General features: G+C 41.9%; 1 protein-coding gene across 1 annotated transcript in view; it reads left to right on the top strand.

The window, feature by feature from the left end:
- Positions 1-13,719, top strand: part of LOC127644167 (low-density lipoprotein receptor-related protein 4-like) — a 115,570-nt gene that overhangs the window by 52,790 nt on the left and 49,061 nt on the right. Inside the window, exons 2-3 of the mRNA XM_052127210.1 lie at positions 8,831-8,977; positions 12,358-12,474. Coding sequence (XP_051983170.1) covers positions 8,831-8,977; positions 12,358-12,474 — 264 coding nt within the window. The remainder of the gene's footprint in view (positions 1-8,830; positions 8,978-12,357; positions 12,475-13,719) is intronic.

The raw sequence follows: 13,719 nt of genomic DNA, 5'->3' as shown, positions 1-13,719 counted from the left end.
ACCCTTGTGTAAATCTCAGACTGATGTCTCTTTCCATTCTCTCTGGGGGCTTTTAAAATCAAGAATTAGGGGTTGTGCTTCAGTTGTCTAGCTGACATTTCAAATCTTAATTTAAGCCAAACGCTGTGGGCGCTTTCGACCACCAACTTCTGTAAGGTACGATACACAATGATACATGTGGTTTATTTTTGGTGTGTTGCATCAGTTTAAGCAGAAACCTCACTAAGTTTTGCGATTTAAAAACAATGAACTTACACATTAATTAATTATTAATAATTCAAGATATATTGTCTGAAAACAAATGTTAATGTATTGTGCAATTTTGCTTCTCAAGTAATCTTTTTTTAAAGGTGGTCCGATATTTTAACTAGGAAGTAGACAAAAATGCTGATTGTTGCACTAAAAGAGATGCTGTGCCACGAACAGAGCAGAACTCTGGTGTCTTGAGACATGTTTTTAACAGTTGAAAAACTGTGCAGATGGATGCAAAACAACGCTCTGTGTGAACAGCCCCTGACTGGACACACTGTCTAAAAAGAATGTACACTCCTGAGCGAGACGCCAAAAGAAGTGGCGCATGTCCAGCACATTTACATAGGAAAACCATTCAAAAGAAGCACGGATGGATACAAAAACGCGTTCAGTGTGAGTGCCCCCGAACTCGTCACATCATCTAAAAATTTGCCGCTCCTACGCGAGATGCGTGGGAGATGCGGTGCGCTGGTCAAAATGCATGTTTACATAAAAACAATTGAAAAAGAGCACGTTTTGGCAAAACACGTTTAGTATGAACGGCACCAAATTCGACACAGCATCTGAAAAATGGGCCGTTTCTGCATAAAGAGCTAAAGTAACAGCGAAACTCATCGCTATTGTCAAAGACGCCCACCTAGCAAGTGCTTACATAGGAAAACAATTGACAAACTGTGCATATAGGGGACCTGGGTAGCCAAGCGAATATTGACGCTGACTATCACACCTGGAGTTGTGAGTTCGAATCCAGGGCGTGCTGAGTGACTCCAGCCAGGTCTCCTAAGCAACCAAATTGGCGCGGTTGCTAGGGAGGGTAGAGTAACATGGAGTAACCTTCTTCTAGTTGTCGTGATTAGTGGTTCTCGCTCTCAATGGGGCGTGTGGTGAGTTGTGTGGATCGTGGAGAGTAGCATGAGCCTCCACATGCTGTGAGTCTCCGCGGTGTCCTGCACGACGAGTCACGTGATAAGATGCGCGGATTGACGTTCTCTGAAGCGAAGGCAACTGAGACTTGTCCTCCACCACCCGGATTGAGGCGAGTAACCGCACCACCACAAGGACCTACTGAGTAGTGGGAATTGGGCATTCCAAATTGGGAGAAAAATGGTGCAGATGTTTTATAAAACGTGGCACTCCTGCATGAGATGCTAAAAGAAACTGTAAAGTGTGACAGTCAAAGATGCCTGTCTTGCACATTTATGTAGGAAAACCATTGAAAAACATCGAGGACGGATACAAAAACCATTTTGGTGTGAATGGCCCCTAACTCTCCACAGCGCCTATAAAAACGTGACGCTTTGCACGAGATGCTAAAAAAACAACAGCAAGACGCTGACCTAGCGTGTGTTTACATATGAAAACAAAAACGCATTTAGGTTCACGGTCCCATAACTTGACAGAGCGTCTAAAAAAGTTGGCGAACTTGCACAAAGCTTTAAAGAAACAGAGACACGTTGCATTTTTATAGACGCCCGTCTAACGCATATGCATTGGAAAACCATAAAAAATGCATTTGGTGTAAATGCCAGTGTTGAGCGGAGGGGGGCAGGACTGGAATGACGCGCGCCCGGTCCCCAATCAGCCTGATGGGGCACGCGAGGAATAAAGTCATCCGTTCCCCGCATCAGGGTGGTCGGGCCACTCCGTCACTCGGCGGATGGCAGCGGCACTCCCCTGGGTGAACGGAAGAGTCAAGGACTCTGCGATGGGCATCCCCCCTCCTTCCCGAGTTTCGGCACCGATGTAAGGGGGTTAAAGGAAAGGAGGCGGCGAGAACCGGCTTAACAATATAAATAATATTTAATTAAATAAAAAGACAGGGCAGCTGCCCGTAATTCTTTCTCTCTCTCGAATTGTCGTCACCAGCCGCCTTTATCCCTCGTGCACCCCATCAGGCTGATTGGGGACCGGGCGTGCGTCATTTCAGCCTGGCCCCACCCCCTCCGCTCTACAGGCACCTAACTCTCCACAGTGTCTATAGAAAATGTGCCGCACATGCGCGAGATGCTGTCAAACATGCCTGTCTAGCAAATATACATTGGAAAACCATTGAAAAACAGCATGGATGGACGCAAAAACGCTTTCGGTGTGAATGGCCCCTTGCTCTCCACCGCATCTAAAAAACACAGTGCTCCTGCATGAGATGTTGAAAAATAGCAAGGCGCAGCATGGCGGTCAAGACATCCATCTACCGCATTTTAACACATGGAAGCATGCGAAAATCGCTTTGGATGCAGAAATGTGTTCAGTTTGAACGGCCACTAACCCAACATGTGTCTTGAAAATGTGTCACTCTTGCGAGAGACGTGCTGCAACGGTCCAAGACATCTGTCTAGTGCATTTACTTTATATAGAAACAAGACTTAAAACCCAGCATGGATGTACACAAAAAGGCTTTGGTGTGAACAGCCCCTAACATGATACGGCGCAACGGTCCAAGATGTTCATTTTGTGCATGTTTACAGGAATACACTTGAAACACGCTGCAGAGGGATGCAAAAACATGTTTGCTGTAAACCGCCCCTAAGAACAGTATTTTTGCGGTGCAATGAATAGATCTGATTACTAACATGTAGTACTGCTGAGCTGTTACTCCTGTGTCAATGTTGAAGAATTGAAGTAGTTTAGTAGTTCTAGCTTGAAGGGCACACCGGGATCTCTTTAGGCACAGCTGTGTCTTCAGTGTGTCTTTGATGCATTTAGCTTGAACGTTTGACAGCTTTCTGGAAACACATGATGGGAAATCTTTGTGGTTGAAGGGTAATTTAACGGGGTAGAAATTATAGAGAGCAGCAGTTACGGTATTGGGAGTTTTGTTGCCAGTGTCTGTAACGGGAGCAAGCGCACCCACAGGGGGGCAATCAGAGAGATTCCAGATGTGCGGGAATGTTTCAGCAAATGGAAAAGGTGTTTTGGATCATTCAAGTATAGGCTGACACATCTGAAGCTCTTTATTATTAAAGTGATCTTATTTAATTGGTCTCTTAAGCTTTGCTGTGTTAGTCTGATTCGAGAAAAGGTGAGGAATGGAAAAAATGCTCGGGTGGGTATAATTGAGGTGAAGCACACCTTTGTGTACTGCCTGATTCCTTTCCATCTCCACCCTGATTTACACACTTGCACCACCTGCACATATAAAGAGTAAAGAGGGTTCTCGAAACATGTTTAAAGTTTAATGCCATCTTATTGTTTGTGCCACTTTGAGTGAATATTGCATCAAATAAGTGTTCGTTTCGCTTTAGAAATGTTGTCTACATCTGATTTTCTGCTTGCATGTCAGTATGTAATTGTGTTATGTTTATCTGCATTTATATCGACCATCGGCCGTCCTGCTCTCTAGGCCTTTGGGAAACCCATATCGATCGACAACTGTTTTAAACACAATTTTCCAGGGCTTTCCATTGACATTTACATTTATGCATTTGGCAGACACTTTTTATCAAAAGCGACTTACAGTGCACTTATTACAGGGACAATCCCCCCGGAGCAACCTGGAGTTAAGTGCCTTGCTCAAGGGCCCAACAGAGGCATCTTGGTGGTGCTGGGGCTTGAACCCCCGATCTTCTGGTCAGTAACCCTAAGCCTCAACCACTGAGCCACCACTGTCTCGTAAAATCTAGATCTTGACGCAAATCTATATCGGACACTTCAAGAAATGTTTGTTGGACTTTGTGTCTTGGATTTTGGGCAGCCATGGCCTGTGCTTGGGTTTGCAGAAGACTGATTTAATGAATTAATTACGGAGTGTTGATGGCATAGTGGGCTAAAGTGCATAACTGTTAATCAGAAGGTCACTGGTTCGACCCCCACAGCCACCACCATTGTGTCCTTGAGCAAGGCACTTAACTCCAGGTTGCTCCGGGGGGATTGTCCCTGTAATAAGTGCACTGTAAGTCACTTTGGATAAAAGCGTCTGCCAAATGCATAAATGTAAAATGTAAACTTGACTTTTCTGAGCCAGTTTTGCTCTGACTTTTAAATAATTGGACCAGGAGTGGTACAAGGATGTGATCGGGGGGGCTGGGCAACTGTTTATCAGATTGAGCCTGGCCAGTACCTGGATGGGAGACCTCCTGGGGTAAACTAAGGTTGCTGCTGGAAGAGGTATTAGGGAGGCCAGCAGGGGGTGCTCACCCTGTGGTCTGTGTGGGTCCTAATGCCCTGGTATAGTGACAGGGGGCACTATACTGTAAAAAGGCACCAACTTTCAGATGAGACGTTAAACCGAGGTCCTGACTCTCTTTGGTCATTAAAAATCCCATGACACTTCTCGTAAAGAGTAGGGGTGTATCCTCGGTGTCCTGGCCAAATTCCATTAATTGGCTACATCACTCTACTCTCTCCTCTCCACCAATAGCTGGTGTGTGGTGAGTGTACTGGCGCACTATGGCTGCCCTCACATCATCCAGGTGGATGCTGCACACCGGTGGTGGTTGAGGAGAGTCCCCATATACTATGTAAAGTGCTTTGAGTGCCTAGAAAAGCGCTATATAGATGTATGGAATTATTATTATTATTATTATTAGCAATTTGTCAGACCAAGGGGTCTGGTTTTTCCCCCTTAATCGTATTTAAGCGTTGGTCGGAGCGGCATCAGAAGTACAAGACATAAGATAAATCTTCGTGTTCTTGTGATTTCGTTCTTTTAAAATACATGACACTTGGTTTGATTATTGTGTAACACATGCAATGACATTCAGACATTTTTAAGAGTGACTTCAGGCTCCAAATACTCTCTGAGGCTTTACGCATATTTAAACTTGATTTTTGTCATTGTTTTCTCTGTTCCAAACATAAGAAGGCTAGCAGAGTTTTTGACTTTGAAACAAAAATGGCGAGTCTTTAAAGCGACATGATAAACGTCTTGCTCCATTTAGTGGCTGAACATGCCATTATAGCTCCATCTCCCACAAGAGAAGAGCTGTAATTATTTGAGTGAGTGAAACAGGAACACAGAGCCATGTGGTACACCACGGCAAGTTCACTCGCCCGCTCGCTTCCCTCTGTCAAGAGGTTTTGACTGTGTAATGCTGCGTTGTACTTCTATCCAGAGCAACTAGATCCTAGCACAATGCTGTGAGATGCAAATAATCTGAAATGAAATCATGTACATACTGTCCAGCAATTCTCATGTCATTGAGTCCTGTTGAACCGCAGACTTGAAATAAAAGGGGCGAATTTGGAAGGGTTTCAAAAAATGAGCTTTTTCCTTTTCTTGAAACTTTTCCTGACCTCAAGTGGAAATTTAAGTTCTGTTAGTCATTTTGGTTTGAACAAGATGGAGGAATTCCTGTTAAAACTCAACATACATCTTACAGGGCAAAAGTTTGGACACCTTTTATTATTATTTATTTATTTGTATCATTTTATAACAATGAAGCCATTGCAATTATGAAATGGCACAATTGGAAGTATGGGAATTATGTAGTCACCATCAAATGTTAAATAATGTTCTCGATTCATTCTCTCAAACAATTTCATGTGATGCATCCCGAGACACTTGATGAATGCTTTTCCTTTACCATCAATAAACGGCTTGTCCATTTAAAAATAATGGAAAATAAATGAAATTATTCCATTTTGCAGTCAATATGGCCAATTTATTCCAGACCAGCTTCCAACATTGTCAGATCACGTTGACTGACTAGTTATCAGCATGCAACTGATGTAATCTAAACGAATGAGATTCAAATCGGTTTCCACGCCACCGGCAATACACTTGTCATTGCACAGTTCACGCATACGTTTGCAACACGATCACATGGGAAGTCGGCATGCTGTTTCCGAAAGTTCTGATACCCTAGGATTGGCAACATTATGCAGACTCGCTAACATGCCCTAACCACTCATCAGACATATTTGTAACGGCTCAACAACAATTACTTTCCCCCATGGCACGACTGGTAGCGCGTTGCGTCAGTTGTGAGGGAGACCATAGTTACTACTATCATACAGGGGCGGCTGTGGCTCAGGTGGTAGAACGGGTCGGCCACTAATCGCAGGGTTGGTGGTTCGATTCCCGGCCCACATGACTCCAAATGCCGAGGTGTCCTTGGGCAAGACGCTGAACCCCAAGTTGCTCCCAATGGCAGGCTAGCACCTTACATAGCAGCTCTGCCATCATTGATGTGTGAATGTATGTGTGAATGGGACACAGTGTGAAGCACTTTGGTAACAGCTAAGGTTAAAAAAGGCGCTATATAAGTGCAGACCATTTACCATTTACTAATGGTTAGGGTTAGATTTGGGTTTTGCGTCAAAATATTCTTTTTACAACTGGCTTCTGGCGACCTCTCCTGGATATAAATGAATGTCACACTTGTTTATATGCTCGGACACACTTACCGTTTTAGCCTCTGGGGGCAGTGTTTTCCGATTCGGTGAGATGTGAGATCAGTCTGACCTTTCAGGCAGCTTACTTCAGTTTCGGTTACTTCTGGATCACAGTATTGGTTCAAATGTGTGCTCTTGCATATGGGACCGTTTTATTATTTGTGTCTGCATTCGACAACGTAACGCAATGTGTTTTATACCTTTCTTAAAACGGCATATTGCATTCGCCATTGTGTGACTAGAAGAGGTAAGGGTTAAAGTTATTTCTTCATCCCCAATAATGGGATACAAAGCCATAATGTTCATTATCCTACTTTGTCTAATTCTACTGACTTTATTTAGTCTTACTGTGAATTAAGTAATTTTATACAATAAGCTTGATAATATTGTGTGAACAGTATATCGTCATTCTATCATACAAGTCATATTATGCAAGTTATAACTACTTACATAAACATCTGGACTTGCATATACCGGAACATCTCCTTATTATTCAACACGCGTCTACAAACAACACAGGATGGCAGTAACACTCAGCCTTGCCCTCATCCACATTCAATTCTAGCTTGTTTTATTCATGTTCTGGGGCTCTTGTAGATCATTGGTTAGATGGATCGATCAGACGTCTGCATTGTTTAACTTTTCTTGGTGCAAAGGGCAAAATGGCACGTTTACCTATTTAAATGAATATCAGATGCTAAAACTACATTGTCCTTTATAGTCCTTACCAGGAATATACATTATAACGTCTGTTGTTGTTAATGCCTGAGGACTTGCTATTGGCTGTTGTCATTTAAAAGCTATTGGGGGTTATAGTTGTGTTTTAAGTTTTTGTTTTTTCACCCTGGGTGAGATTAGTGTTCCTTTTGAGTTTGGTGTGATACTGTTTGATGTCATCGCAAAGTATTTCGGAGCTTTGAATCTTAATGATAAGGTGCGACACCTGCTAGCGAACCCACACGGCTTGGCCAGTATGATACATACTCTGAAGCATTGGATCAAAACAAATAAAACGTTGTGATTTCAAAGCTTTACAAAGTGAGTTTCTTCAGCGCCCGTCACTTCTTTAAAGTTGCTGAAGCCTGAGCTAGCCTGAGCTATTGATTTTTAGAGTAAGATGTCAGTTTGATCAATAGTGTCTATCAAGAACAGGAAAGCAATGACTCAAAGCGGCTAGTATCGACCTTTTCAGTCAATTCCCATGCCGATCTACTATTAATGCATTTCACCCGGTTCCGGCGCGACTCTGATGCCTAATCATAATTGTTTTTGGCAACAAAACATATTTCAAGTATATAATGGGGTCACGATGTGACTTAATGTTTTAATATGTTCCTTAAAGTTCACTTATAAGATCAGTAAAGTTTTTTGCAAAAAATAAATCATATATTTGTAAAACATGATCATTTTCCCCCCTCGTTCAGACCCTCTGTCAGAAACGCTCTGTTTTGGTGCTGCTTCTCCTTTAAGACTTGACAGTAAATAACAACTGTTCTGATTGGCTCTCTGGTCTTGACTGACATGCTCTCTCACTGCTCACCACTAGTGGGCGGGGCTACGGATGTGATAAGGCAGATGTAGGTTTAGACGTAGATGTGTTGATGTGGAGGCTGTCAGATGCAAATGTCTACAACAGTGTGACATCACAATGTGGAGGAAGTAGAGAACGAGTCATTTTTGCAGCTTGGCTTCAACAAATGCACTTTGGAGGAAGTTCTGAAACTCACGGTAAGTTTTTATAGTACAATGGCTACTTGTATATCGGTTCAAAAAGATCAAGGACATTTTTATTACGTCGGTTCGAGTCCCGTTCGGCGCGGTGCGAGCAGGACCGGTTACATTTATATCATAATAACATTCTCACTTCATTCATTTCTCTAGCTATAAAGATGAAAAGCGCTGGATCTTGTTGGTATTTGTGCACAGTGGGTTCACTTTAGTTTCTTGAATTTGGCTTCCAAATTGTCTATTAATGTTATATTCAGTTCCCAGACTGACCGTGTATGAGTGAGTTCCCTGGAGTCTTCATCCTCTCCTCTTCCTCTACATTAATCTCTGGCTCTTTGTGTGTCAGTGCATAATGAGAATGTGTAAAGTTTGTGAATGTAGTTCATTTGAATTCTCTGGAGATCTGCAGAGTGCTGATTCTGTGCACGGCTAGAACAAAGAAAACTTTTTTTTTAGTTTTCGGGGGGCTGTTCAACATCTGAGCGCTCGAACCGTTTTTGTTTGTATGTTTTTGCAGGTGTTTTGAGCGGTGCCGAATGCTCGTGTGGCAGGAATCACTTCACGTGTGCCGTCAGCGCGTTTGGAGAGTGCACGTGCATCCCGGCGCAGTGGCAGTGTGATGGAGACAACGACTGCGGAGATCACAGTGATGAAGACGGATGCAGTGAGTTGTTTACACACACACGATTTTATATATTTGCTTTAAGGTTGAATTATTGGCACTCTGTGACCTGCATTGTCGAATACTAAAATCAAATGTCATAGCCAAAATACTCATTTGATGTGTATCCATGGAAACAGACAGGGCGTAGCAACCCATTAAACGTGTTAAATGCATTGAATACTATAGTAAACACATGTAAACTGACTTTTAATATATATATATATATGTATATATATTATAGCGCTTGGTTGGTAGCCCAGACAGTTAATGTTTACTTCTCCAAAAAAAACTATTAATTGAAAGCCATTAATAAATCATTTAATTTAGCTTGAATAACTTAACGTGCAGACTACATTCAAACTTTGCGTTGTAGATTATTTCAGTCTTAGTTGTGCATTCTATTGTTATTTTGACAGCTGAACATTCTATAAATGTAACTATTGTTAGAATGTTCAGAATTCAAAATGTTACATTTGTATTCCGAATTGTGATTTAACTCTTTTTTTGCATGCGTTTAACTATTAACTGTACAGTGACTGACTGATTGTTGGTTCTTATCCCTTACAAGCATTGCTATTTCATCAGAACACGCCTCTACTTATGATTGGACCTCTAATTCTATGTACCGTTGTTTATACATTCTATATATATTTATTTAAGACAGGACCTCACTTTAATGTGTAAAGCTTGTCTTTAAGGCTTGGTGTGGTGTTCTAAATGTGAGATGGTTTCTTCATAGAGCGAGATGTAAAGACGTGGGCAAATACAGGTTCTTTGTGTACGTCCTCGTAAAGCACCCAGAAAAAGCGTATGAAACCGCATTGAGTGACATCCATTGAAGAGCCTTTCAGATGGATTGTGCCCAGGGCTAATTGTCATGGCAACACAATTTTTATTTATTTATCTATTTTCTGTCAACCAATAGACGTTATTTCGGGAACACTATTTTTCTCCTACATAGCTGGAGAAGTTCACTCAAAAATGATATTTAAGGCATTTTTATGTAAATCTCAAGTTTTTCTTAACCTGTGTGATTAATGAAAGCACCATAGAAGTTGTCTTCAGGATCAAAATACCATATATCAGGTCTTAAAATGTCATGTGATGGCTTTTTGTGAGAAATGCATCATGTCAGTGACACCCTTGAAGCACTTTATTTGAATATAAGAGATTTGAAAACTGCGGTAGAGGGGAAGATTTTCAGTGAATAACTACTAAAATGTCAGTCTGTTTCTCATATGACTCCAGAAATCTGAAATATTGTAAACAAGACATATGGACTACTTTTAGTTTGCTTCTTTTGTGATTTTTGGAGCTTGACAGCCCCTGGTCATGGTATGTTGTAATTATATGTAAAAGAGCAACTTACACATTCTGATAATCTTTTCCTTTTGTGTTCCACGGACAGTTCAAACCATTCTGGCCGTTCTCTGTTGACCTCTCATCAACAAGACGTTTCACAAAACTGCTGATCACGGGATGTTTTTTGTTTTTGGCGCCATTCGGTAAATTCTAGAGACTGTTGTGTGTGAAAATCCCATAAATACTCAAACCAGCCCGTCTGGCACCAACAATCATGCCACGGTCCAAATCATTGAGATCACATTTTTTCTCCATTCTGATGGTTAACGTGAACATTAACTGAAGCTCCTGACCCGCATTTGAATGATTTTATGCACTGCACTGCTGCCACATGATTGGCTGATTAGACAATCACATGGATGATTGTTGGAGATGTGGGTTGCCGCTGTTTTGGTGGCACGAGGGGGACCTACACAACAGGTGTAGGTGGTTTTAATGTTATGGCTGATCGGTGTATATATTTTGAGTGTGCATGAGGTATGGCAACCCAATAAACCCCCTGCTACAATACAAAAACTACCTGGACCTTATGTTAGATTTTATTCAGAAGTGACGAGTCCGGTTTAAATCACAGTTGCGCCGACGGGACACGTTGTAACACTGCGTCGCAACGTGCCCTAATTAGAACAAACTATATACAATTCAGTGCAGTCAGATATTTAATTAATATAATTCCTCTGTGTGTGTGTGTGTGTGTGTGTGTGTGTGTGTGTGTGTGTGTGTGTGTGTGTGTGTGTGTGTCATCCATCCATCACTCTTTCTTTCCCATCCATCCATCCATCACTTTCTTTTCCATCCATCCATCTCTTTTTCATCCATCCATCCATACATCACTTTCTTTCCCATCCATTCATCCATCCATACATCACTTTCTTTTCCATCCATCACTTTCTTTTCCATCCATCCATCCATCCCTTTCTTTTCCATCCATCCATCCCTTTCTTTCCCATCCATCCATCCATCCATCCATCACTTTCTTTCCCATCCATCCATCCATCCATCCATCCATCCCTTTCTTTCCCCATCCATCCATCCATCCATCCATCCATCCCTTTCTTTCCCATCCATCCATCCATCCATCCATCCATCCATCCATCACTTTCTTTTCCATCCATCACTTTCTTTTCCATACATCACTTTCTTTTCCATCATCCATCCATCCATCCATCACTTTCTTTCCCATCCATCCTTCCATCCATCCATCCATACATCCATCACTTTCTTTCCCATCCATCCATCACTTTCTTTCCCGTCCATCCATCCATCCATCCATCCATCCATCCATCCATCCATCCATCATTTCGGCCAATTTTGTGACTTTGTTTGTACTGAATGTCAAGTGTCACATGCATTGCTATAATAGACATGCCAAAGTTATTAAATGGCTTATAACATATTTTAGTTTTTCTAAATTTGATCTTTATGTTAGAGGGGGATTTTAAGGTTATGTATTATGATATAAACAACCAGTCAAAATCCGGGAAAATGCCCGGTATGCCAGATTACCAAACCAGCCCTGCATATCAGGATACTTGGGAAAGCAGCTGGACTTTTATAGTGCACATTCATGAATGGTTTGACAGCCGGGAATCCTGGTGTGTTTTCATTTAAACCTGGGGTGAATTCCAAAAGGCATTTATGTGTCCATGAAGGGCACTGCGGCAATGGGAAGACCTTCATAGTCGTTCCAAACAGTAGTTTGAAGGAATCAAAAACAGACTTTTATTTTGTCACTTGGCGAGTGTTTATGTGTGCACGGTTATGAGACTTGAACCCATATTTAAGAATCAAAATCTCATGTTTTCATGTTTGCATTGACAAGATCTTCTCTGTGTGTGATCAGTATAATTATAACTAATATAGTTGCATGACAATATTACAACATATTATTGACTGGTGCAGTGTTGCTCATGCAAACATGATACACTACACATATTTTATGATGTCTGAACTTCATTTTGTATGGTTTGTATTTGTTATTTGAATTAATTATTTTTACTTTCATCACATTCTTGCAGTATTGCCCACCTGCTCACCGCTCGACTTTCACTGTGATAACGGGAAATGCATCCGCCGCTCGTGGTTATGCGATGGGGACAACGACTGTGAAGATGACTCGGATGAACAGGACTGTCGTAAGTATATTTCGTTTATTCTATTTTAACAACAGTAGTTCATAAATGAAACCCCATGATGTATTAATCAATTCTCAACATGGTTAGAAAACAATTGCCATTTACTAAGGTGTAAAAATGCCCCTGAAAATCAAATCCAGGGGCAAATATTGCCCATTAATGTAAACGTTGACTTCTGACTTGGATCACAGATATCCACAGAAAGCTTGCGTGTGGGGCAAATGCACCAATTCAACGTTCAATATTAGAATTAGCCAAAATCCATCCACTGGCCCGTTCATATCGGAACTACTTTTAATGCTTCAGTTTCAAAGTTTGTCATATATTATTTATGAAATAAGCCATATGATATTTAATAATTAAAGGTGCTAGGTTTGCAGTTAGCCGTATCTGAGACAGTGCGGTACATCTTAACTGCTGCAAACCCCCCAAAGCAACTTACAGTGCACTTATTACAGGGACAATCCCCCCGGAGCAACCTGGAGTTAAGTGCCTTGCTCAAGGACACAATGGTGGTGGCTGTGGGGATCAAACCAGCAACCTTCTGATTACCAGTTCTGTGCTTTAGCCCACTACACCACCAACACTCACACGATTTGGAGGCGTCATCCAGACATGTCGACCGGTATCTTTTTGCCGACTGGTCACATTTTGTCTTTGGAAATATTGTTTGGTGGGAACCAAAGTTTACACGGTTGTGTTCTCGACTTCGCTAGAGCGGAGCACTTCTGTACTCCAATAGGTCGCCGCCGAACCCCGTCAAAGCTCATTACCACCTAACCCTAGTAGAATACTGTTGCCTGCACTTGAAATTTCCTCTGATGGCCACAACGCCCCTGGCGACGGACGTGCCGCTTCTTGACTTCGATTTGACGCACCATAAATGAGACCGCCCCCAAAATTGTTGACCTGCTCGTGCCGCCCTGTAATGCATGCATACAAAAGGAAATGGCTTCATTGCACAAAAGGAGCTCTAAAATAGGATTACACACTAGCAGCCGCAGGTGCTGGACGATGAGTTCGGCTGAAACTCCGGAAACCGAAACCAGGAGCGGGAGAGAGACGCGTCTTTTCAGCGCAAGGGATCGAATGTCCCTTTGAAGCGCGAGAGAAAATGAAAGTTTACAGAGGTTTAATGATAGTGCCATATTAATAACTATATATAATTTAGAATATTATAATCATGCAATGGGGGAATATAATCCTAATGTCATGTCTAACACATGTTAGCATCACCTAGCGAAG

This window comes from Xyrauchen texanus, chromosome 1, assembly GCF_025860055.1.
Source record: "Xyrauchen texanus isolate HMW12.3.18 chromosome 1, RBS_HiC_50CHRs, whole genome shotgun sequence".
Classification (NCBI taxonomy): Eukaryota; Metazoa; Chordata; class Actinopteri; order Cypriniformes; family Catostomidae; genus Xyrauchen; species Xyrauchen texanus.
This window is presented reverse-complemented; position numbering and strand designations above follow the sequence as displayed.